Below are 26168 nucleotides of genomic sequence, written 5' to 3' on the forward strand. Positions count from 1 at the left end.
AAGATAAATCCTTTTTCTTTTCTTTTTTTTAACTCAAACATGTCTCCCTTTATTTAATAAGAAATTAATAGTACAGAATACATTTTTGAAAACAAATTTTTTTCACCCTAATCAGCTATTTCAGCTCAGAGATGTCCAAGCAAACTATCAAGTTTGTTACAGAAAAAATAATGAGCATACTATTAAAGGAGTTGAAAAGGCAGAAGGTTTTTATCTTAATAAATTCTATGCATTAAGATAAAAAAACTTGTGTGTGTAGCAGCCCCCCAGCACCCCCTAATACTTACCAGAGTTCCTTCTTTCTCCAGTGATGTCCACGATCCCGTCAGCCATCCAGTACACTCCTCCTGATTGACTGAGACAGAGCAGTGGTGCTATTGGCTCCCATGGCTGTCAAAGTCAGTCAGCCAATCAGGGGAGAGAGGGGCGGGGCCAGGTCAGGGTTCCGTGTCTGAATGGATACATGGAGCGCTGACTCAGCTTGGGTGACCCCTGTAGCAAGATGCTGGCTGTGGGACACTCAAAGGAGGGAGGGACTAGGAGCAGCAAAGAGGGACCCATGAAGAGGAGGATCCAGGCTGCTCTGTTTAAAACCAACTACACAGAGGAGGTAAGTATAACATGTTTGTTACTTAAAAACAAAAAAAACAAAAAAAAAAACTTTACAAATCACTTTAACCATTTAAGGACCGGGCCTCTTTTTTAGATGTGTTGTTTACAAGTTAAAAACATTTTTTTTGCTAGAAAATTACTCAGAAACCCCAAACATTATACATTTCTTTTTTCTAACACCCTAAAGAATAAAATGGAGGTCATTGCAATACTTCCTGTCACACTGTATTTGCACAGCAGTCTTACAAGCGCACTTTTTAAAAAAAAAAAATACACTTTTTTTTAAAAAAAATACACTTTTTTTAATTAAAAAATAAGACACCTGTAAAGTTAGCCCACTTTTTTTTTTTATATTGTGAAAGATAATATTATGCCAAGTAAATTGATACCAAACACGTCACGCTTCAAAATTGCGCCCCGTTCGTGGAATGGCGACAAACCTTTACACTTAAAAATCTCCATAGGCGACATTTAAAAAATTCTACAGGTTGCATGTTTTGAGTTACAGAGGAGGTCTAGGGCTAGAATTATTGCTCTCGCTCTAACGATCGCGGCGATACCTCACATGTGTAGTTTTAACACCGTTTTCATATGTGGGTGCTGCTCACGTATGTGTTCGCTTCTGCGCGTGAGCTCGTTGGGACGGGGCGCTTCAAAAAAAATTTATTTATTTTACTTTATTTTATTGATTTTAAAACTTTTTTTTTTTTTTTTTTTTTTTTTAAACTGGGTCACTTTTATTCCTATTACAAGGAATGTAAACATCCCTTGTAATAGAAAAAAGCATGACAGGTCCTCTTAAATATGAGATCTGGGATCAAAAAGACCTCAGACTTCATATTTGGACTTAAATGCAATAAAAAAAGATCTAGCGTGATGAGGACACCTCCATACACTGGGGGCAATAAGGATAGTATTAGAATTTAGCACAGTATTTATATATATTTTTTGACCACTAATTTTGCACATACTCGTGTACAGCACTGTCACTTTTATATTTTTGCTCTGGTTGAGGTCCCTCAATTGGATAGCAGCAGTACGGATTAAGAGTATTATTACCATGTTGGCGTGGTCACCTTCAATATCTTTCAGTGGTGTAACATGCCCAAGGGTATAAAGATATACATAATCAGCCATAACAACAACAAGGCTCCACATCTCGAATGGAAACCCACTTGGTCCTGCCAGAGGAGTGCAGGGGACGTACACAAGGAATATCAGAGACACTAAAAGGGGTACACTTGCTCTATACTGGCAACAATCAGATTGTGCAGAGAATGGCCGGATCCAAAATAGCAGACCCAGGGTCACAGTCAGATTTAGAGTGAAGGTCCAGCTCCATGAACATTCTTTGTTGAGGCCTGTCTTACAATATACTTTGGAAAGATCTCTGAGTGGCTTCACACCCACCCAAGTTCACAGTAGTAGTGTCATCAGCAAAGTAAATTACACAAGAGATGACTACCTGCTTCATGTAGGCTTCCTGGATCAGCTGCTGTTGCTGTAACTGATGAAGCTGCTGTAGTCTCCAGTCACCTGGCTGCAGTTGCTGTAAAACTCTGTGCTGTTGTGGGGTCTGCTGGTTACCGTCCTGAGCCATAAGCGCTTCATGTAAATTACCAGGTTTTGCTGATGTGTCTATGGCTGCTGAAAGAAAAGACAATACTTTATACAGTACTTTGAAAAAGTATTCATACCCCTTGATGTTTTCCACATTTTGTCATGTTACAACCAAAAACGTATTTTATTGGGATTTTATGCGATAGACTAAACACAAAGTGGCACATCATTGTGAAGTGGAAGGAAAATGATAAATGGTTTTCAAAAGTTTAAATAAACAACAAATAAAATATCTGAAAAGTGCAGCGTGTATTTGTATTTACCCCCCCCGAGTCAATACTTTGTAGAACCAATTTTCGCTACAATTCTACCATTACAGCTGCAAATCTTTTTGTCTCTACCAGCTTTGCAGATCTAGGAGAGTGACATTTCTGCCCATTCTTCTTTGCAGCAATTTTCAAGTCTTGCCACAGATTCTCAATTGGATTTAGATCTGAACTTAGACTGGGCCATTCTAACACATAAATATGCTTTGATCTAAACCATTCCATTGTAGCTCTGGCTGTGTGTTTAGGGTCGCTGTCCTGCTGGAAGGTGAACCTCCGCCCCAGTCTCAAGTCTTTTGCAGACTTGAACAGGAAGAAAAGCATCCCCACAACATGATGCTGCCATCACCTTGTTTCATGGTGGGGATGTTGTGTTCAGGGTGATGTGCAGTGTAAGTTTTCTGCCACACATAGCATGTTGCTTTTAGGCCAAAAAGTACATTTTGGTCTCATTTGATCAGAGCACCTTCTTCCACATATTTGCTGTGTCCCCCACATGGCTTCTCACAAACTGCAAACAAGACTTCTTATGGCTTTATTCCTGCCACTCTTCCATAAAGGCCAGATTTGTGGAGTGCACGACTAATAGTTGTAATGTGGACAGATTCTCTCATCTGAGCTGTGGATCCCTGCAGCTCCTCCAGTCACCATGAGCCTCTTGGCTGCTTCTCTGATTAATGCTCTCCTTGCCCGGCCTGTCAGTTTAGGTGGACAGCCATGTCTTGGTAGGTTTGCAGTTGTGCCATACTCTTTCCATTTTCAGATGATGGGTTGAACAGTGCTCTGTGAGATGTTCAAAGCTTGGGATATTTTTTTATAACCTAACCTTGCTTCTGAGGGCTTCACAGAACAGCTGTATTTATACTGAGATTAAATTACACACAAGTGGACTCTATTTACTAATTAGATGACTTCTAAAGGCAATTGGTTCCACTAGATTTTAGTTAGGGGTATCAGAGTAAAGGGGGCCGAATACAAATGCACACCACACTTTTCAGATATTTACTGTACTTGTAAAAATGTTGAAAACTATTTATCATTTTACCTTCCACTTCACAGTTATGTGCCACTTTGTATTGGTCTATCACATAAAATCTCAATAAAATACATTTACATACAAAATGTTGGCTTCCCCGAAGTAGGGACAAGTGGACTAGAAGCGTCCCAAACCTTCCTGTCACAGCCATTTCTCATGGGAAATGTAGTGCAAAAACATCTGGGGTGCCAAGGTTCGCCATCACTGATTTAGGCACTTCTAGGTGGTTTCACTCCATAAGTCTAGGAGTTTGCCTCCTTTTCCACCAGTCACAAAGTTTCTTTAAATATTTCAATTATTTGCACACAGTTATTCAGATAATTTATATGATTTAAATCAAAGAACAAAGGTAATCCCTTTCATGGTTTTATTCTTCTAAATTCTAAGCACATTCGCCAGACCATGATGATATATTGAACATGCTACACATATACACACAGCAGAGTCACATAAAATCTATCACAAAATACTTTAACCTTCTAGGCTTCTAATACAGTTATTCCTTTTACCATGTGAACTTTGATTTGGAGGACTCTGCACTGCCATCTTGACTGGAGTTGCAGAACTTTGGATATTTAGCACCTTTGTTGCAGCTGTGCCAGCAAATGCCTTTGGTCTCTGTCTTGGAGCAATGGATGTCTCTGTGGGCCCCAGTGAGTCAGTTATTCTGTAAAGTAGAAAAAGGTTTGTGGAATGAAAAAATCTTAGAATTAGACTACGAACATTATCAGTTATGCTGGACGTGTGGCAGACTGATAACGTAACATATGTAAAGTCAGTCAACAGCAACCATGCCCACAATTGGTTCAGTTATTTGAAGAACAAAGGAAACTGGACTTTCAGTTTAGTGACACAGATGGAGGGAAAAAAAAAACATTATACAAAATTCACCAGCTGGCTTATGTTCCTGAGACAAAAGCCATGACACTTTCTAATTTTATTATCTTATTATCTAACATCAAATAATGTTAAAATGCCCAATAAGGTCTGTTTTTTTTTTCTTGTACTGTATTCCTTACAATTAAAAAATTAAAAAAAAAAACACAATGGGAATCCAACAAGACTCATTCATACTAATAGCATATTAGCAACGTGAGCAATTCAAGCAATCAGAGACATTTAAAGCTGAGCTCCAGGGAAAGAAAAAATCCTCCCTTGCAGTGGGGCTGCCCCCCCCCCCCCCTGCAAAGTTAAATGGGCAGTTAGGTCCTTACTCTCCCACAGGCTTCTTCCAGGCTGTATAAGCCTCTTCTCACCTATGCCCTGGTGGTTTCAGTGCCTCTGAAGTAATTTAGTGTATTGCAGGGCCCGTAGCCCCGCAATAGATGTGGGGGTGCCAAGGGACAGTCCACTGCTGAAAAGTAGAGGAGAAGCAGAGAGCGCAGACTGGTCAGTAAAACAGCCTTTTTTTGCCAACCCCTAGAAATAAACCAGCAGTTAACTCTTGCCGGGGGTGGGGGGGGGTTGGGGAGTTGTTGTGGCATTTAACCTCTGCCATATGGGGGCAGCCCCATTGCAAGGGTTGCAAGGGAAGATTTTTCCTTTCCCCAGAGATGCGTTTTGAAAGTAGGTGAGTGATTCAACCCTCCGGCATTCATCTCAAACTAAAAATATCAGATCTTTGTAAACCAATTCTGAACACATACAGATTTTATCTATCAGACTGACAAAATGTATTACCACGGTAATATGTTTACTCTTTAAACAAGAATAAGACCAGCAAACTAACCAGTGTCACCTCACAGAGAAGAGATTTTTTTTTTTTTTTTGTCTGTACAAATGATACTGCATATTGATATTTTTTTTTCATGTTTTATCGCTGTGTTATACACATAAATATCAAAAGGGAAATAATAGGGAAATAATAAATGTAATTAAAAAAACAACAACTGATTTATATGCATTCAATTTCCTTTCTTAGTATTTGTAAGTTGTAACAAGCACACAGACGCTCTGGCAATTCTGTAAAACGCTGTATATTTTAAGTTACACTACTTTGCTATTTCTCATGCAATCTATTTTTCAACCACTAGATGATGCTAATCATCAACTTTTTCAGACTTCGTATTGTGTATGTGTGCAATAATATAGAATGCCCCACAACAAAAAACATATGTTTGATTCTTCGGTGCTTTAATCCAAGGGTTGTAAAGCAGAATTGAATAATACAGACACTGCATGTACTTTTTCTACTTGGATACCATCAGGCTCAGAGGAAAAATTCCCTTATCTAACGAGCGGAAATGTTGAATTTTATTTTTATTTTTTTAACACAATACATGAAGGCTTAGCAGCAGCTAGCTAGCTATCTGCTATTTTTTGACCTGCTAAATATATCGTTAAAAAGCCTTGCTTCAATATAACAAAAAATATACTTGTTGATTCTGTTAAGAGGAACAGTGAGCTGATAAATTCCTGTACACTTTGTCTGCTGACAGTTATTAGTATTATTATTATACAGGATATATTTAGTGCCAACAGTTTGCGCAGAGCTTTACAACATCAAATTTAAAGTATTCTCTAGCACTGGTAATTTTGACCTCACATTTCGATTTTGTTTTAGTCATAGTCTTTTGACTAAAATGTCATTTTAGTTTTAGTCATATTTTAGTCATCTGAATTTAGTTGTATTTATTCGACTAAATTCTCCAGTACCCACCTGAACTTCTGCTTTCCTCGGAGCTCCACCTGACTGTTAAAGCCCCAGCCCCCTAACTCTATCAGCAAGCTGTATTGGCTGAGAGACAGGCTCTCTCGGTCTGCCTGCTGCCTTAGAGTTCTGTAACAATGCCCTGCAAACCACAGAGGAGGAACTCCTCCTTTGGATTAGCTTCTGTCTGGATGTGATGTTTTAATAGTGCTTAGCAATGTGTAAAATAACAGCCTCTCCAGACTGTCCAGTTCTCTGCCCTGTGCACACCCTCACTCCCATTTACTTTCCAATCCCCAAAGTATAATGCACCCTGCCCTGTACACCCCCTCACTCCCATTTACTTTCCAATCCCCAAAGTATAATGCACCCTGCCACTCCCATTTACTTTCCAATCCCCAAAGTATAATGCACCCTGCCACTCCCATTTACTTTCCAATCCCCAAAGTATAATGCACCCTGCCACTCCCATTTACTTTCCAATCCCCAAAGTATAATGCACCCTGCCACTCCCATTTACTTTCCAATCCCCAAAGTATAATGCACCCTGCCACTCCCATTTACTTTCCAATCCCCAAAGTATAATGCACCCTGCCACTCCCATTTACTTTCCAATCCCCAAAGTATAATGCACCCTGCCACTCCCATTTACTTTCCAATCCCCAAAGTATAATGCACCCTGCCCTGTGCACCCCCTCACTCCCATTTACTTTCCAATCTCCAAAGTATAATGCACCCTGCCACTCCCATTTACTTTCCAATCCCCAAAGTATAATGAACCCTGCCCTGTGCACTCCCTCACTCCCATTTACTTTCCAATCCCCAAAGTATAATGAACCCTGCCCTGTGCACCCCCTCACTCCCATTTACTTTCCAATCTCCAAAGTATAATGCACCCTGCCACTCCCATTTACTTTCCAATCCCCAAAGTATAATGAACCCTGCCCTGTGCACCCCCTCACTCCCATTTACTTTCCAATCTCCAAAGTATAATGCACCCTGCCACTCCCATTTACTTTCCAATCCCCAAAGTATAATGAACCCTGCCCTGTGCACTCCCTCACTCCCATTTACTTTCCAATCCCCAAAGTATAATGAACCCTGCCCTGTGCACCCCCTCACTCCCATTTACTTTCCAATCTCCAAAGTATAATGCACCCTGCCACTCCCATTTACTTTCCAATCCCCAAAGTATAATGAACCCTGCCCTGTGCACCCCCTCACTCCCATTTACTTTCCAATCTCCAAAGTATAATGCACCCTGCCACTCCCATTTACTTTCCAATCCCCAAAGTATAATGCACGCTGCCCTGTGCACTCCCTCACCCCCATTTACTTCCCCATCCCCACTTGCAGCTTGGCATTACAGCCAATGGCGTTTACAGTTTTTTGTTTTTTTTTAAGTTGCACTTCAGTTTGTCAAAAAAGCAATATTTTTGTTTATGAAACTTGCTTTTATTTATAAAGACATCACAATGGCTAAATCTGTGTCTGTAGACAGTGCATGTTCAAACCTAAATACCATAAATAATATGTTATTAGATTTTTACTCCAGGAGTATATCATGAGTTTGGCAATTCTAGAGAAACACTTAAACACTTAAAGTATAACTAACTTAGTTAGATTAGACTTAGGCCCCTTTCACATGAGGCGGACTCCGTTGATCTCTCCGTTGATCTCCGCTGAGCCGGCGGATGACAGGTCCCTCTCTGCTCACTGAGCGGGGAGGGGCTTGTCAGGCACCGCTGCTGCCTATGGAGGGATCAGATGAAAACGGACAGCCTGTCCGTTTTCATCAGATCTCACCCGATCCGATCCCCCAGCGATGGACCTGGACGTAGGGCCATCCGTCTGCTTTTAGCGGATCGGACCAGGTCGAGTGTCAGCAGACATGTCTCCGCTGACATCCGTCGCTCCATAGGCTAACATGGAGTGCCCATTCAGGTCCACCGTCAAAACTGACAGGCGGACCTGAATGGTCCGATCGTGTGAAAGGGGCCTTAGAGTGAAAAGGGTTTAGAACACTTGTTAGTTTTTATTGGTGTCTGTGCCCCATTGAGATTCACTCTCTCTATTTGTCTTGTTTACCAATATTAGTGAAAGTAAAATAAAATCCCAAATTTTGGGTTGCCCCCAGAAATGTAACAGAGAAAATTTTCCAATGGTGACACTAGTTCTGGTGACCTGGGGATCCCAAAGAAATTACCTTAATTTGCAGGAATTTCAGCTCACTTCCTGTTTGGCTATGGGACAGGAAATGAAGGGAAATCTACCCAATGGAACACAGGTGGCAAAAAAAAAAAAAATCTGACCGGTTATAACCCTCCCTTACTATATCCAAATAAAAAAAAAAAAAAAAGTTTTGCCTAAAGTTCCATTTCAAACGATTCTTTACAATTTTACTAGACCCATTAGATTTTAGTCCACTAAATGAAAATTGGAATTATTTTTCATCATAGTTTTCATCAATTGACTTAAAGGAGAAGTCCAGCCAAAGCTCGTTTGGCTGGGCTTCTCCTATGGACAAAAACAAACAAATTGCACCTGTAACCCGTTTTCAGGAGAGTGGACTTAAGTCCGCTCTCTGCTGGCGTCACGGATATCAGTTCAGGCACCGCGTCAGCATCTCAGTGAGCCTCTGAGAGCCTGAGACTGCCGCTCCGCCCCCTCCACAGCTCGGCGCTCCAGTGAGTGACAAGGGAGATGAGCAAAGAGCTGTGACTGACAGTCTACAGCTCTCTGCTCACGGAGCTGTGAAAACCGAACGATCGGCGGTGTTCAATCGCTCAGTTTTTAGTGCAGAGGAGCCGTGGGACAGATGCACCACCTAGCATAAATTTAAAAAAAAACCTATATAAATTAAAAAAAAAAAAAAAGGAAACCCATACTTGTCTTTTAATTCTAATTTTATTTTTTTATTTTCATTTCATTTTTGTCACTGAAAACATGCAGCTGACGAAAATATTTTCATCAACTAAATGAACACTGTTCTCTAGTCCAATATAACTTCATACTGTTTAATGGTTAGTATGAAGTACAAAGTGCTAAGTTAGACTGAATGTAAATGTACCTGCATCATATACGGAAGTTGGAACTAGTATTATTTGAAGTGTAAATGTACCTGTCTGAAACGCGATGCATGCATCTCACTTGCTTACGGATTTCACAATTTCAGTAAATACACATACAGAAATATATGATGGGGACAAAGCAGATGCTCACTGCATCTTTCCTTTTATCACTCCTCTTAAAGTTTTCAGGTAAAAATGATCAAGCGTTGATAGGTCAGAAATCATTTTTGTGACTAGGAATGTGATCTCACAGCTCTGCCTCTTGTTTGTTGAAATTTCTTTGCACAGTACATGAGCTTTGATCAGTTTGATCAGTTTAACCTAACACAGCAGTTAGCATACAGTATGCTGACAACACATATCCCCATTAAACTCCACCCATCTTAGAAAGCCATGCATCTTTGTCGTAAGTGTGTCATGACGGTTGCATGAGTAGAAAGTGTATGGTCTGGGTTGTCTTGTGTGTTACTATGGCAGTAATAGCAGGTTAGCCTTCATAGTTCATAGTAAGTGACAAACTCTTTCACAGTCTAACCTCCTTCTGTCAATCTGTGTTAACATACTGGGTAAGCATCATGTTGTGACATCAAAATATTCTGCTTAGAAAGATGTTATATACAGAACATGCCACAGAAATGTCACAAAAGTGTACTATAAAAACAAAACCTGCCAGGACGTTACAAAATAATGCTCCTGTCATAGTGATGCTGTATTTGTAGAGTCAATCTGTCTGCAAATGGGTTTTCAAACTATAGTCACAGGCCAACAATTTCCAATTATTTATTTTTTTTAACCTATAACACTTCATTAGTTAGAAGCTTGCTGCAGTGCCCATGATGTAGGTTTATTTATATTTATAATATTAAAAAGTGGTTTGACTAAACAATCACATTTTTATTACAAAATATATAGCAAGGATCCTAAAGAGCCAAATATCCTACATTGTGCCTTCTATGTCTGTATGTGGATGATGGAACTTTTTTATTTTTTTTTATTAAAATAAATACAAACATCTAAGTACCTTTTTCCTAATCGATATACAGCTGTCACGTGACCCAGCTCTTTCCCAGCCTGTCTGCAGGGAAACATAAGCAGGAGGAGCTTCTAGTTCTCTCCTACTGGTCACATGTTCAAAATAAAAAAACAGCCTTTGGAATACAGAGTAAAAATAAATAATTAATATCAATAAACTGTTTTAAATTGTCATACAAATATATATTTGAAATCAAATTGTTATTCTTTTGTCAATAATATGGTATGGGCAGATTTCTGCCAGTCAAAGGCTATGTCATGCCCCTCCAGCCTGTGTCTTTGAATAAGAGGGAGGTAAAGCTTCTATCAATCTACATGTCATATCCAGCTCCTTTTGTGGTTAGTAGGCATGGGGGAAGAGGGAGTGGTCTGTCATTTACCACTGTGTATACACCCACATGTGTGACTCTATGGTCACATGGGCTGCTCAGATGTGATAGGGAGGAAATAATCAGCATAGAAACTCACTGAAAACTGAACATTTGCACAGTTGTCACCACAGCTGCAAAATCCCTAGCTGAATTGGGCACATGAACAGAAGGTATAAATAGGGAGCAGCAGGATCAACCAGTTTTTTTTTGTAGAATACAGAAAACGAACCTCAGTGATTGAGTGAGTATGAACAGCATGTAACACAGCATTCATTGATAGTATTTTATGATGTGGGTTTTGTGACACTAATGAATGTGGTTTTTGGCCCAGACTATTTAAAAAACCTAAAGTTATTTTATTCCCCCCCTCTCCAAGTAAGTGGTGCTCAACCTTTTCAAGGACAAGATCAAAATCACCCAGTATGCGTTACTGGAACCTCATGTACGTTTCAATTAAATAGTTAAATGGTCATCCAAACTACATTATTAGTATACCCTATACTCACCTTGTTAGGGATCTCTTACCACTCCTACCTCCTTCTATAAGACCTCTTTCACACTGAGGCAGTTTCCATTTGTTTTAGCGCTAAAAATAGCACCTGTAAAACGCCTGAAAACTGCCTCTCATGCCCCCCAGTGTGAAAGTCCAAGTGCTTTCACACTGGGGCGGTGCGCTTGCAGGACGGGAAAAAAAGTCCTGCAAGCAGCATCTTTGGGGCGGTGTAGGAGCGGTGTATACAGCGCTCCTGCCCATTGAAATTAATGGGCAGCGCTTCGGAAGAACATGGGCACTTTTAACCCTGTGTTAACCCCTTCTTGGGGGTTAAAAGCGCCCCACTAGCGGCCGAAAAGCGCTGCTTAAACAGCAGTAAAGCGCCGCTGAACTAGAGGCGCTTTACCGATAACGGACCTGCTGCCCCAGTGTGAATGGGGTCTAACTGGCACTGAAAGGACTGGTGCTAGCACCTTAGGGGAGCAGTTGTGGCACATCCCCACATGTATATTTGTTCTGGTTCACAAAGCCAAAAAGCTTTTAATGCCGAGGATCAGAAGAATCAGCAGAACTGACAACTATTAAGGGGTACAGTTTTATTTTAGTACAGTTGTTTTTAAAATACAAGGGTTAACACTTTGTGCATATTGGAACCTCATCTCTATCCATGTGGGCTTGAGATCATGTAATAATTGCGCTGTGCAAAACAATTTAAAAGAGCTTACTGGTAATTTCTGAAGTGAATGAAAATTTTAGGGAGGGACATGGGATGGGAAATAACTTGTTAACTTCAGAAAAGACCCCAGGCACATCATCTCTCATGATGTAAGTCCCCAGTTATGGAAACAATTTTGTTACAGCTTGCTTAGATTAAGGATTTTTAACACCTGCTGTGTTTAGAAGATTACAAGTCTCTTACCTTCAACCCTGGTTACATCATTTAGCCCAAATGTGATTTCAGAAAAAAACCACCACTATTCTGCAATAAGCAGTACTGGCAGCTACCAAAACAACCACAAAATTAATAGGCAGATTTAAAATGTGGATGGGAAATAAAACATCAAGTAAAAAAAACTGCAGTTTAGCTATACTGTATGTTATATTTGCAAAGTTTGTTTATCCCAAGGAGGAAATCTTGTCCCCATTAAGATCTGAGCAGTGGATGTTAAATAAAATTAATCTTTATTTTTCGGTCATTACTGACTGTAGCTCCACCCCTCCTGAAGCTTAAAAATAGGCTTGTTGATGGAGGGGGTGGGGGGATTTGGTGGTACAGTCAGCATTGAGCCCCTAATACCCCCTACATTCTGCAGCTTCTGTCTCCTCATCTCTCCTCTCTAGTTTACACAAAGTCCAGAACTGTAGCCTGCAATTCAGTAGGAAGAGAGAGAGAGCTTATGCTGAGAATTATTGCAGAATGAGAAGAGAGCTTTCATTCATAAAAACACAATCTAACAATAGCACAATCCAGGTACTACACTAGTCTGACTAGTGTAGTTCCCTTCTCAAGCTGCAATCATTCACAACATAAGCTGACAGTTTTCACTCTTTCCCTGCAGCACCTGACCCTGTAAATTGAAGATGGGAGAAGAGGAAACAGCGCAATGATGTTCTGTCCTGCAGCTTTAGGAAGGTGGAACTGTGCAGACTCTGCACTGCCTGTCACACCCCTCTCCTCCTGAGCAGTCACTCAGAAACCTGTCTCAGGGAATGTTCACATCAGGTGCAATAGATCTGCGTGGGGCAGCTTTACCAGCACAGTACTAAAAGAGGCAAAATAAAGTTTAAAAAAAAAAGTGAACAGTATAATGTGCTGTGAACAGCACCAGTCGCTGTGACTGGTGTGAACAAACCCTCAGTTAATCTGTCTTGTCAGATAGCTAGGCTGATCAGGCAGGGCTAGCTATCCAACACCACAGCTCTTCTTTAAATGGAGATTAAATCATTTTAAATAATTTGCCTAAATTTTTCATTTCAATGTTTCAACATCGGTTTATAGACTCAGCTGTTTTTAAGAATAAAGTGGAAAAAGCAATGCCAGGGGTTTTTTTTTTTTTTTTACTTTGTGCTACACGTAGAAAATATTAAATGAGAAATCTCATGCTCTTAAACCAGCCACACGTGTGCTCATGTTTGCCATTTAAGAATATGTTGTTTTTGTTCCAGTAAGTTTCCACTGCAAACTTTTTTACTGTGGACACATTTTTATGAGCATTTACATGAAGCCTGGAACAATTGAGGCTACATTCACACTACTACATTGCAGCAACCTAAGTTACTGCAATTAAAGTTTACCTACCGATACATGTATGTTGCAGTGCCATTGTCCCTTGCCCTTCTGCTGTAAAGCTTATTGTTGCTTCAGTGATAATGAACATATCACAGAAGGGTCCCCTAGACACTGCTGCTTAATGAATAGTTGAGATCAGCATCTGACAAAGCCACTGATTGGAGCCACTGAGTAAAAAGGTAATGGCTTCCCCGCAAAGTGCCCTTCACTCAGTTGCCTGTCACTGGTCCTCCTTGCTGTGTAACACCAATTTGTTTCTCTCCACAACCTCCTGTGTGCCCTCCAATCCCCGCTGCTTTTCCCTTGCCTGCAGTGACAAACACAGCGGATTGTTAAGGGGATTGTTTTACAGGCATGCAGCAGGAAGGATTGGAACTGCTCAGGATGGCAAACGGTTTGTAACAACGTTTCTCACATCTGCCTATAACTTGACTTTCACCAATGAATATGGGAGTACTCAGTACTAAGCACTGCTGATCATTCATAACAGGAAGGATAATAAATATGAATGACATGTTTACTATCTCTTCCATTTGTGAATAAACATGGAAGAATTCTAAAGAATATATCAAGATGAAGACAGCAGATAGACATGTAAAACTTATGTAGGGAGATTTGTTTCATCTCTGTATCATCGAAGGCTGTTCACTTCACTGGGTATATGTGAGGGTTTATATCCACTTTAACTCAATACAGTTTTATCTTTTAGATTTAGTTAAAGTTGCAAGGATTTCAGTGTATTATTACCAAAAATATTATTTTAATAAAGATTTGCACAACTATCATAGGAACTAAAAAAATGAGTGGTGCCATCTTTTTATTCTACCAGTCCTGTGCTTTCAGAAAATGTATGGGTATGGGAGTCTTTACTAAATCTGAAAGTTGCAAACGAAAAATGATACAAAAGTGAAAGATTACAAAAATGGCCTGGCCATCCTAAGGTGTAAAAAGAAGAGCAGAGCCCGACAGTGAAAGCATTATTGACTTCCCAATGCAGATATACTGTAAAACTAAACTGCAACTGGGCTATGGCACACGACAATGCACAGATGTGGCTGTATGTTTGGGGACGTTGTCCTGCTGCAGAATAAATCTGTGGCCAATCACACACCTCCCTAATTGTATGGCATGATGGATAAGTACTGTACCTGTCTGTATTTCTCAGCACTGAGGACACCATTGACCGCCCAACGTTGAGGACCGTAGACTTAGTGATTGACTATGGCAACTTAATGCATCAGATGAAAGACACATCATGCTTACTTGCCTTCAATATCAGAACATATCCAGCAGTGCCATCAGCAAAGAAATGACAGAAACCAGTGGGAACCAGGAACACCCATCTACTGTACAGAGAAATCTAGCCAGAAGTGGTCTACATGGAATAACCGCAGCCAAAAAGCCATACCTCAAATATGGAAACAAGGCTAAGCGACTCAACTATACACGAAAACATAGGAACTGGGGTGCAGAAAAACGTCAGCAGATGCTCTAGACCAATGAGCCAAATTCTGAAACATTTGGCTGTAGCAGGAGGCAGTTTGTTCGTGAAGGGCTGGAGAGGCTTACAATAATGAGTATCTGTAGGCAACAGTGAAGCATGGTGGTTGTTCCCTGCAAGTTTGGGGCTACATTTCTGCAAATGGGTTGGAGATTTGGTCAGAATCAATGGTATCTCAATGCTGAGAAATAAAGGTAGATACTTATCCAAACATCTCAGGGAGGCGTGTGATTGGCCGGCCCCCAGCCAATGTCATTAGGAAACTATCTTTAGCATAAAAAAGAACAAGGAGTCCTAGAAGTGATAGTTTGGCCACCACAGAGCCCTGATCTCATCATCATCCAGCCTGTCTGGGATTACATGAAGAGACAAGAATTTAGGGCAGCCTACATTTTGAAGGCAAAGGGTGGTCACACCAAATATTCATTTGATTTGGATTTCTCTTTTGTTCATCTACTTTCCATTTAGTTAATTGATAAAAAATAAACAATTACCACTTCTATTTATGAAAGCTTTCTTAATTTACAGCATTTTTTCACACGTGCCTAAAACTTTTGCGCAGTACTGTATATATAAAACATAGTTAGAAATCTGTGATTAATGTGGTCAATACTACATTGTCACTTGTAATCTTACCTGGTTTTAATTTGACTCTTTTTAGAAGCTGCCTCACTCACTGTCATTGGCTCAGGTAATGATTGTGGAATTGTAGAATTCTGGAAAATTATTCAGAAAAATTTTAATTAATTGACATTTTGTTGATGCACAATGCATTTTTTAACTCTTCCGAAAATAAATTAATTTCTCCTGCAAAAAACAACAGTTTATTTTTAGGAAAAAATGTAAACACCAAAAGTTTTGTCTATCGACGATTTTAGAGCACTAGGGATGGGTGGAAGAGGGAGAATGTCTTTGAAAGGAAATATTTTACTAAAGTACTCCATATTCGATATACATTAAAAATAGAGTCAAATTGTAATAAGCTTACAGTCATATCTCCTAGTCCCTTAGTCAATTTTTTAGCCACAAACTTCTGCCAGATAGATTCATAGAGGTACAATAAAAATCAACATGATCAATATATTTCACTTGATATAATCTACAATGCTCTTCTATTTAAATGTTTTTTTTTTTTAAACAATGGCTTAAATTCACAAAGGTTTAACACTAGCCCAAGGCAGAAGTCATGTGAATGTAATAATTTCTGATTTCACCAAAACCAACTAAAAATACCTGTCACTTTGAAATAAAGATACATAATCTCTTGTTTTAGCTTTGTAAATTGTGCCTAATGCATCAAGAGCGGCAGTGGAAGTATGTACCATATTATAGTGTATTTTTGGTAACTCGCTCAAACCCAAAAGGGTTGAGGGTCTATAGTTCCAGAATGCATCAAATGCCTCCTTTTGCTTTGGGAAGAGTGAACTGGTTTCAGGAGAACCGCTGAAATGTTTCCACTTTTGGGACAGGGCCAATAACCCTTGAGATATTAAGCTGGAAAGCAACATTGAGCTCAACTAGTTTTGTGGGGCAGATGGTAGATCTGACAACAAAGTGGGGTGGATGTAGAGACTGAAATTCTAGTATGTAGCCCTTGCATTGCTAGGAACATAAGCTGGAACATATACAAGGTGATAGGAGGCCCTGCGAGTGATTACAAGTTTCTTTCACTCTATGGCACAAGATAACTAATAGATAAACTAGCACTTAAAATAAATAAAAGAGCAAAACTGTTGACATCAGTATAAAACTGGAAATAAAAGTAAGTAAATTTGGGTTATCGTTTGCTTTTTTATATGAAACGTTTATATAGAACTTCTAAAACATATTTGAAAAATGTAAAATCTCAGTTCAAAGGAAAGCACATATATGCAACACATTCCTTACCTCTTGGAGATATTAAAACTAAAAGTCCCATTCAAATTGGCTTTATCAATGTCAATGAATATCTATAAAACACAATGAGGGTTCTCCAGCTGGGTATGATATAGGGGCGAAACAACTAATTGATTAATCAGAAACTAATCGATTATGAAAATCGTTGTGGACTATTTTCATAATCGATTAATCAGCCAGCCGATTAGTTGGCCTGCATACAGAATGCATTATTTGTTTACATATCAGGAAATACAGTGCAGCACACATACAGCTCAGTACACCATCCATACATGTAAGTGCCTGAGAACTTGTGAATGTGTGAGGAGCAATGCCTCATGGGACATGTAGTCCTGGGCAGGAAGTGAGTGGTTCTAAAGTCAGAAGTATTTTTACCTTGTTATAGGGGCGCTCTATACTATATTTTGCCGCTTGCTATTGGGGTACTCTAAAGGCAGGAGGAGCCAAAAGCATCGGTGGGGGACCCCAGGAGAGGAGGATCGGGGCTGCTCGGTGCAAAACCATTACACAGAGCAAGTAAGTAATGTGTTTGTTATTTAAAAAAAACAATTATTTAAAGATTGTGCAGGGAAGATCAGCATCTGAACCCAGAGAAGGTGGAGGCTGATAGACTGGAGGTAATAGAAGGCATTGCAATTACATTTAAAGTAAACATTTACCAGTATTGTGCATTATATTTAAAATGATCATATCTATGGAAAAAAAGTATCAGCTTTTAGTACTACTTTAATATAAAATATTTAAATCTACCTTCTACCCTTCATATAGCTTCATGTCTGACTCCTAGTTAAAATGCCCATATATCCTACTTCTGGGTGTATGTATTATATATATATATATATATATATATATATATATATATATATATATATATGATATAAGTAATATATATTATTGCCTTCACTGTTTCACAGTATAAATGAACCCCTTATAGTAGCGATTATCTGCTCTTTTTATACTATAAAGGGCTAATTTTAGGGGTTTTTTAACCCCATGATGACAGATGATACAAAAAAAAAACATGCTGCTGCTGGTTCACCCCAATGTGTTTTTTTGGTGCTTTTTGCACAAACGCACTACAGTTCATTTAACATGGTTTCCTATGGGACACGTTCACATCTATGCTTTTTTCAGCCGCTGCGTATTTGGAAAGTATCCAGGACTTTTTTTTCTTTCTTTCTCTTTTTTTTTTGGTTCGATATACTTCAATGGAAGCTGCAGAAAAGCATGTAGTGCATTTTTGCTGCAATTTGCGTTTTTTATTATAATAACAACTTAATTAAAAAAAGCACAAAAATGCAAAACGCCAATCTCAGCAAAATCGCGCGTGCAAAAATTCAAACACACAGCAAAAAAGCACTGAGGAAACTGATCAAAAGCAAACTGCATTAGGTGTGAATCAAGCCTCATGCTGGCCATACATGTATCGATTTTCTGATGAGAATATGCATATGAAAAATCTTTGTAACATTCGCTGAATGAAAGAATGTCGTTTGAAAATTTCACTTGCTTAACATTCAGTTTTGAAATGGAAGTAATTTCTGAACGAAAACCACACACACACACACTGTCTGAAAATTCCTTTGACCAAAAAGTTTTCTATTCTGCTCCCATCACTGTGGTCAAAAACGAACGCCGATTTGACCCCACTAATGATTCGAAAATTGAACGAACGTTCTTAAAATTACATTTTTTTTTTGAAGGAAGACATTGTTTTTGTATGGCCAGCATATAACACATTACAGTTCTGGCTGAAAATCGGCAAAACAGTCTTACATTTTTTTTTCTTTAAATAAAAAATTTGATCTCAGAGTCTGATTCAACCTCTAATAGTATATACAGTATATCTCTTCTGTCTGTTATTCTCAGAGTGGATTAGAGGTTTTTCTCCCTAACCATGTAGTTGGTTATTTATATTTACCACTGCATAGAGACATTTAAAAATACATTGCCCTTTTTTTTTAAGCTTTACATATTAACTAAATTATACGCCACACTTTTTTTAAAGTTATTAACCGATTAATCGAAATAAAACGGCCAACCAATCGATTATCAAAATAATCGTTAGTTGCAGCTGTAGTATGATAAAGCAATTTTGAATTAGGCTTTAGGTTTTAATATCCCCTAAAGGGAGGTAATATGAACGAAGGTGAGCATATATGTTTCCATTTGAGCCATTAATCCAATCCAATCATAAATAATTGTATTATGCGTTATTTTGTAAAGGTACATTCTGAATAGCACTTTTGAAAAATATAATATTTATTTAAGTATGGAGAAATTGAGGTAATCGACTTTTCTACCAACGTATTATTGAGTAGAATTGCAAGAGTACTGGCTCTGCTCTCCATACTCCAAAAGATGTCTCATTTATGTGTATTGTTTTACATTTTTGTTTTCTTGGTCTATTAGAAATATTTAGAGAGAAACTGCAACTTAGTTTGCAATACTCACATATACATTAGGTAATGGACAGTCTCTTTTGGCCAGCTTAAAGGCAAGGTACGACACTTGGTATATGTCAGGTCTTCGTTCCTGATCAGGTTCCAACATATACCCTGAAAACAAAAGTTAACACAGTAGAAAGGTCAACATTAATACCAAACATAAAGGCAGCACATTTCAGGCAATCTAGGTCGCCATCAGACAGAAAAAATATGCAAATTCAGCTTTAGATTATTTCACAAAACAGAATGTAATGATAATGATCTTAGAAGTTAGTTTTCTGTATAAATGGTACATTTGTGAAATATATCTAAATGTCTTCCAGACAAGAACTAGGTCTGAAATTCTGTTTATTTTGTGGCTCAAGCAATGCATGTCTAACTTTTTATTGCTTCTAAACATTTACTGGCAGCATATATTAATAGAGTGGAAGAATTTCCACATGGGATATGTGGACCTCTGGCAGTCCACAAATGGAAATGGTGCCAGGACTTACCCTAACTAGCACAGTTACAAAAAGCTTATAAATTATTAAACGAGTAAAGTATATTAATCCCACTATAAATTTTATTATGTTAAATACAATGCTAAATCACTGCATTAAACCAACACAATGTTTCCTATAAAAAAAAATAGATGGTCTTTGCTACTTTAGCTAAATGCCAGGGAGATATAAAATATTACAAATAAAGTAGCTAGGTTTTTAGCAATAAACCATTATTGTTATATCTATATTTTTTTGATCAAATAGTTTAAGAACCAAATTTGATTTGTCTCTTGCAAACCCTTAGCAGCACCAGGCTGGGAGAGAGTGGAGCAGCACTTGTAGTCATTTAACTGTGTTGCATGCAAATGGGTTGACAAGAAACATGCTGATTGGAGGGGAAAAAGTGAGCAATGAGATGACCTCATCAGTGTTCTGCTCTTTAACTGTTAGACCATTTCCTGGCTGCCTGCCTTCCAGCAGGCACCTGTGAAACATGGACATGTGACTCAAAAAACACATCCAAAACGCAATTGATTTGAGTTGTTGATGTGTTTTCCATTTATTTCAATGGGGAGCTGCAGAATTAATCCCACATATTAGATCAAAAGGGAAAAGAGAAACAGCCATAGTGTTCTCCATATAAATTTTATTCAATACAAATAAATAAATACCGTATTTATCGGCATATAACACACACTTTTTTCCCTTTAAAAATCAGGGGAAAATTGTGGGTGCATGTTATACACCGATCCCTGCTGTCTCTGAGGGAAGAGGAGGAGCGAGCGCCGTTGAATTACATAGAGCTCCTGTGTACCCGGTGCTCCGTCACTCACAGCCATGCCTCCTGGCCCCGCATTGGGCCACTGTTCTGTCTATCATATGAGCAGGGCCAGAAGGCGTGGCTGTGAGTGACGGAGCGCTGGGTACACAGGAGATTGTGGCTCTGTGTAATTCAGCGGCGCTCACGCCTCCTCTCCCCTCGGAGACAGCAGGGATAATCCCACACTGGCGAGGCTGCAATAATGGGAAAGGTGAGGCTGCAGATGGGCACTGAACAGGCTGCATTGTTGGTCAATTTATAGGCTGCAGATGGGCACTGAACAGGCTGCATTGTTGGTCAATTTAATGGCTGCAGATGGGCACTGAGCAGGGTGCATTGATGGGCAATTTAGAGGCTGCAGAGGACACTGAGCCTAAAATTGGGGTGTGTGTTATACACCTGTGTGTGTTATAAAACGATAAATATGGTAAAAAAACTCACATTAAAAAAGCAGATCACTTGTATGTACAATTCTTTGTGGTACAGCACTTGTTGTTAATGTAATGGATGATACACATTGAAAGTGCAGGTCACTTCACACAGTCACAGCAATACCTCTCAATTAGAACACCAAGCTCCATCCATCATGTTTCGTCATTATGGATATCTACTTTTATTGTGAATTTTATTGAATTCATTTATACAGAAAACACTATAGATGCCCTTCAAACTGATATGTGGGATTATTTCCTTTGGACTGGACTGGCTGTTTGACCCATAAGCTGACCTTTAAGAGATAACTGATCTGGGCCAAAGCACTGTGTGGTTTGGAAGACTTCTGATACTTACCTGAATTCTGATGGTTTTTTTAAATGCATATTTGACCTTTTTTGAGAAGGCCTATATTGAAGGTAAGCAGACACCTCTGGCGGTCAGTGAATGCTTGCTGCTTTGGGGGGACAGTTCTTCACATATTTTGGAAGATTTGCTGGATTGAGTGAACTGAACACTATTTTTCACCACAGTGTTATGTCATGTTTTATCTATTACTGTAATGTTTTGAATTTGATCACATATCACTAAGTTATTAGGCGTAGCACATTTAATATACTATTATGGAGTTATTCTTTTTCACCACGTGCGAGTAGCTAGAAAATAGTAACTGTTTATATTTTTAAACAGGTACTTACTAATTAAACAATGCAATCTGTGGTCATATCGAGAATTATCAGGGATGGTGAAGCTTCCATCACATATGGCAACCTGACTTTCTCCAAATGGAAGGGTGAAAAAACATAGCTTGTACAATAAGCAGCCGAGAGCCTGGAAGCAGAAAGCACAGAGTAATGCAAACGTTTCATCTAGACGAATATCAGATAGGTACAGTTTGTAAATAAGCGATTTTAAAAAAAAATGTATATTAGGATAAAATAAAATAATAATAAACAACAACCTGCAACATCAAACAAATACCCATTGATCTGCACTCAGCTGCAAAATCTTGCTGTGGGCTGACAACACATTTTTGTGTACCGAGTATTTTCAGCCGTGCTCAGTTTTACCAGAACTACTCAGACATACCTACTCTCCCAACTCCACAACATAAAGGCTAATCATACTGTATTTCCATGAGAAGTATTTCTGAGAGCTAATTACCTTCCTTGAGATAACACAGGAAGTTTACACTGGACACATGCAATGCTGAATCTCTGACATGATTAGCAAATTTTTTTAACACTTATCAAACAGATATAACAAACACTTTCAATGGTATAACAGACGAAAAGGGGAAACAAAATGAGAAGTTCAATATTAGAGTTTATTTACACTTTACGCCTAGTCGCAGAAAAGTAGAAAGATGCACGCATGGTTAAAAGTTTTTTTCCCTCCAGTAAAATCACTTTTTAGTTAGTTTCCAAAACTTCTGTAGACGGGATCAATAGGGAAATACCCTATTCTGGTTTCTCCCTCCCTCATGGGCATACCCCGCTGGGGTCTTTAGGGACAGGGTTCAGACCATGGCCCCAGACTTGTAAATCACTCTGCGGATAACTCCACGGGTAGCTATGTACCATTGTACCAAGGGGAGTGCCTACAGCAGGATCCAGTGCATGTTAGCCCTGGTTCTTTCATCTGGCTGGGTCTGGATACAGTCCAACAAGGTATTGCCGAGGAGACAACTGATCTTAAGGCTGCAAAAGAAGACGCAGTGGCTATGGTGCAGCAGGAATCTTGACAGAAGAATCATCTTGATGGAACATTATCAGAGAGTGAAAAACCTCTATAGTAAGGAGGTAAGATTCTCTCAGTAGGGAGAAGAGAAAATGTCCATCAGCTAAGGGCACTGGCAAAAAAAACTGATGCTAACTGGGAGTGGGATAGGTTGTGTAGGGAAATGTTTCGGCTTTTTTTTTTTGCCACGGTCCAATCAACTAAAGCTTAATCCTGGCATCAGTCATTCTTGAGAACATGTCTCAAATAACAAAAACCTTCACCTATCTTGTTCATCATTTAAAAAAAAAAAAAAAAATGTCTTATCAGTCCGAATTTCATGGGAAGTGGACGCAAAATCGTCACCCAATCCTCCACTCAGCCCCACAGCTTTTTCTCCCCCACAATGCAGCAGTCAGCGGTCTAGCCCTGTATTGATTGTGATGATGCCAACAGACAGTCCACTATCGGAGTGTGGGGGAGAGCCCTCTGCTTTATTACCTTTGCAGTGCAGACACTGCCCCAGTGCAAGTGATTATTATCCTTTTTTCAGGGCTGATAAAAATGATATCATATTATACATATATATATATATATATATATATATATATATATATATATATATATATATATATATATATATATATTTGTAAAATCAGATATGAAAAAACACCAGTATAATGAAGAAGCAGGATATTGTGTTATTATGAGGATCTGTTGAGCTGAATAAATTGAAATAAATAAATAAAAAGCACATTCAATGTGGAAAAAAAACAGTTGCTCTATAGATTTTATGATCATTTTGCAGGGCCATGTGTAACCAGCCTTTGTTTGGAAACTTGATGGTCGCAATAGGATTTGGTCCAGCTGTACAAGAAGCTGTGCCAGGCTAACACAGTACTCAAATATAGCATTTACCATGTATGGCAATACACACTGCGAAAATCCAAATAAGCTTGATTTCAGTACACCACACTTCGAGGAAAAAATAAAATAAAACTAGGAGAGTGCAAAACGGTGTGAATCATTGCATTGAAGTATTCTGTTCTTGTTGCAATATTTTACTCTTTTTTTTTATATGCATTGCATTATTAGACTAGCCTGCAAGGTTGACTAAGCATGTTTGAATTACAGTGATTGAATCACCTGCAGTAAACGACTGGTGAATTCACTGCTTTATACATACTAACAAAAGTGTACCCATTCCATAGTGGGAAAGGTTGGTGATCTAACAAAGATAAAGAAGTGCAGGCAGTATGTGCAGGTGAGGCACGCAAAGGGTATAGCAGCAAGCAGCATGTGAAGAGTACAACAGGAGGAAGTGTGCGCAAGAAAGGTGTGCAGTGGGTATGACAGAGGGAAGTGCAGTATGCGCAGGAGAGGCGTGCAGAGGTTATGACAGCTGGCAATATGTGTAGGAGGAGTGAGGAGGTTATGACAGCAGTCAGTATGTGCAGGAGAGAAATATGGAGGGTTGAGAGTGGGAAGTATGTACAAACAAGGACTGCAGATTGTGAGAGGCAATATGCACAGAAGAGAAGTATGTAGGGGGAATGCCAGGGATAATATATGCAGGAGGAGAGAGTGGTCAGTGTATGAGAACAGGCAGTATTTGTAGAAGAGGAGTGGTAATGGTATGAGGGAAACCGAGTGCATGGGGTGTTACAAAAGGGGAAAACAGATGTAGTAGAAGAGTACAGAGGGTTTCACAGTGGACAGTATGTGCAGAAGAGGGGTGCGGAGGGTAATACAATGGGCAGTATGTAGCGAAGTCACAGGGAGCAGTATATGCAGGAGAAAAGTGTAAAACATATGACAGTAGGCATTATGTGCAGGAGAGGAATGTGGAGGATTTGAGATTGGGTAGAACAGTTAATACTTTGACCCACAAATGGTGTTTACTCATCTTTAAATTATTAGCAGCAAAATCACTATAAATATGGTTAAAGCCATACAGGTGAATGACGGGTGGAGAAATGCCACTTTGCACTCATTTACAAAACCGTAATTATAAAGAAGCAAGATGGGAGCTGATCTCTTCACATAGAGGGTTTTACAGAGAAGGACTAGAAGTCAAAATCAGTGTTTAGAGAATGGGCCCACTGTGGCCTCATTTACACAGACGCTAAGGTCTGTACACCATGAACTCCTGCTTCTTTATGTGCCTGGAACTGGCAGGTGCTGCGTACAGGCAGCCCCTGTAAGTCTATGTAGTAGCCGTAAGGTCCTAATGTGACAGAAGCGTGGATGCAAGTGAGTGTCCCCGAAAGCAGACAGTGTATGTACATCCACTGCAACCCACATAGGCTGCCTGCATGAGGCACCTGGAGGCTCTTGTCGCAAAATCAAAGCAGATCACGTGCACTGCATACAGTTCAATGAGGGGTTAGGGCTGGGGGGCTCAGGGGCTAATGCTTCTTCTGTGATGGCAGATCACTCAGAGGCTAATGTACATACACTACAGACTAGTAATTGATGGGTTAATGCACATATACTGCAGACTGGACACTGTTGCCCAATGCTCATACGCTGCCGATATAAAATTGCTGGAAGAGCCATGTGTACTGGAGGGGCATCTCCCTGTATCAATGCCACCACTGAAGTAATGTGCATGTGCTAGGAGCATGATACAGATATATCTATCCATGTGAATTAAAGCTTGTTAATTGTTGTACTTTTAGCCTGGATCTTCTCCCTGTTCTAATGAAAATGTATACGATACTTGTAGCTCAGAGTTTGCCTTTGTCCAGATAGAGGAACTGTGGGTAGACCTTGTGCACGTACTACAACATATTGTTATGTCTTTATACGATGCTTCCTTTCACAAATATATGAAGCTTGAAAAGTTAGCTGCCTGGAGTGCTGCCTATTTATTTTTAGTGCAGGATACAGAGGAAGACTAAGGTGTCCAAACACACATACAAACAATCCTAGACTACACAGATTGAGGCAACAAAAAACTTTTGCAGGGGAAGGGGTGGACATACACAACATTAGAGGTTGACCGATATATCGGCCGATATTTGGCGTTTTTTAATTAATCGGCATCGGCCGATTGTGCTGATAAAAAAGGCCGATTATAACTTTAGCGCGACTTGCAAATGACTTCTGTAAGGCCCCTTTCACACTGGGGCGGTTTGCAGGCGCTATTGCGCTAAAAATACCGCCTGCAAACCGCCCCAAAACAGCCTCCGCTGTTTGTTCAGTGTGAAAGCCCAAGGGCTTTCACACGGAAGCGGTGCGCTGGCAGGAGAAGAAAATATCTCCTGTCAGCCGCATCTTTGGAGCGGTGAAGGAGCGGTGTATTCACCGCTCCTAAACTGCTCCTGCCCATTGAAATCAATGGGACAGCGCGGCTATACCGCGGCAATACCGCTGCTATAGCCGCGCTATACGAGTGGATTTAACCCTTTTTAAAAATAGCGCT

The 26168-nt window shown here is 39.5% G+C and overlaps 1 protein-coding gene across 3 annotated transcripts in view; it reads right to left on the reverse strand.

The window, feature by feature from the left end:
• The window catches only part of BMP2K (BMP2 inducible kinase), a 271543-nt gene that overhangs the window by 61230 nt on the left and 184145 nt on the right, over positions 1-26168 (reverse strand). For 2 of the 3 annotated variants that reach the window (XM_073597994.1, XM_073597982.1), the window contains exons 7-11: positions 21721-21853; positions 19293-19396; positions 15579-15658; positions 4044-4201; positions 2078-2259 (exon numbers count right to left, since the gene is read on the reverse strand). In XM_073597994.1, coding sequence (XP_073454095.1) covers positions 2078-2259; positions 4044-4201; positions 15579-15658; positions 19293-19396; positions 21721-21853 — 657 coding nt within the window. The remainder of the gene's footprint in view (positions 1-2077; positions 2260-4043; positions 4202-15578; positions 15659-19292; positions 19397-21720; positions 21854-26168) is intronic. The other variant, XM_073597989.1, reaches the window with a different exon arrangement.

The sequence above is a fragment of the Aquarana catesbeiana genome, linkage group LG01, assembly GCF_042186555.1.
Source record: "Aquarana catesbeiana isolate 2022-GZ linkage group LG01, ASM4218655v1, whole genome shotgun sequence".
Taxonomy (NCBI): domain Eukaryota; kingdom Metazoa; phylum Chordata; class Amphibia; order Anura; family Ranidae; genus Aquarana; species Aquarana catesbeiana.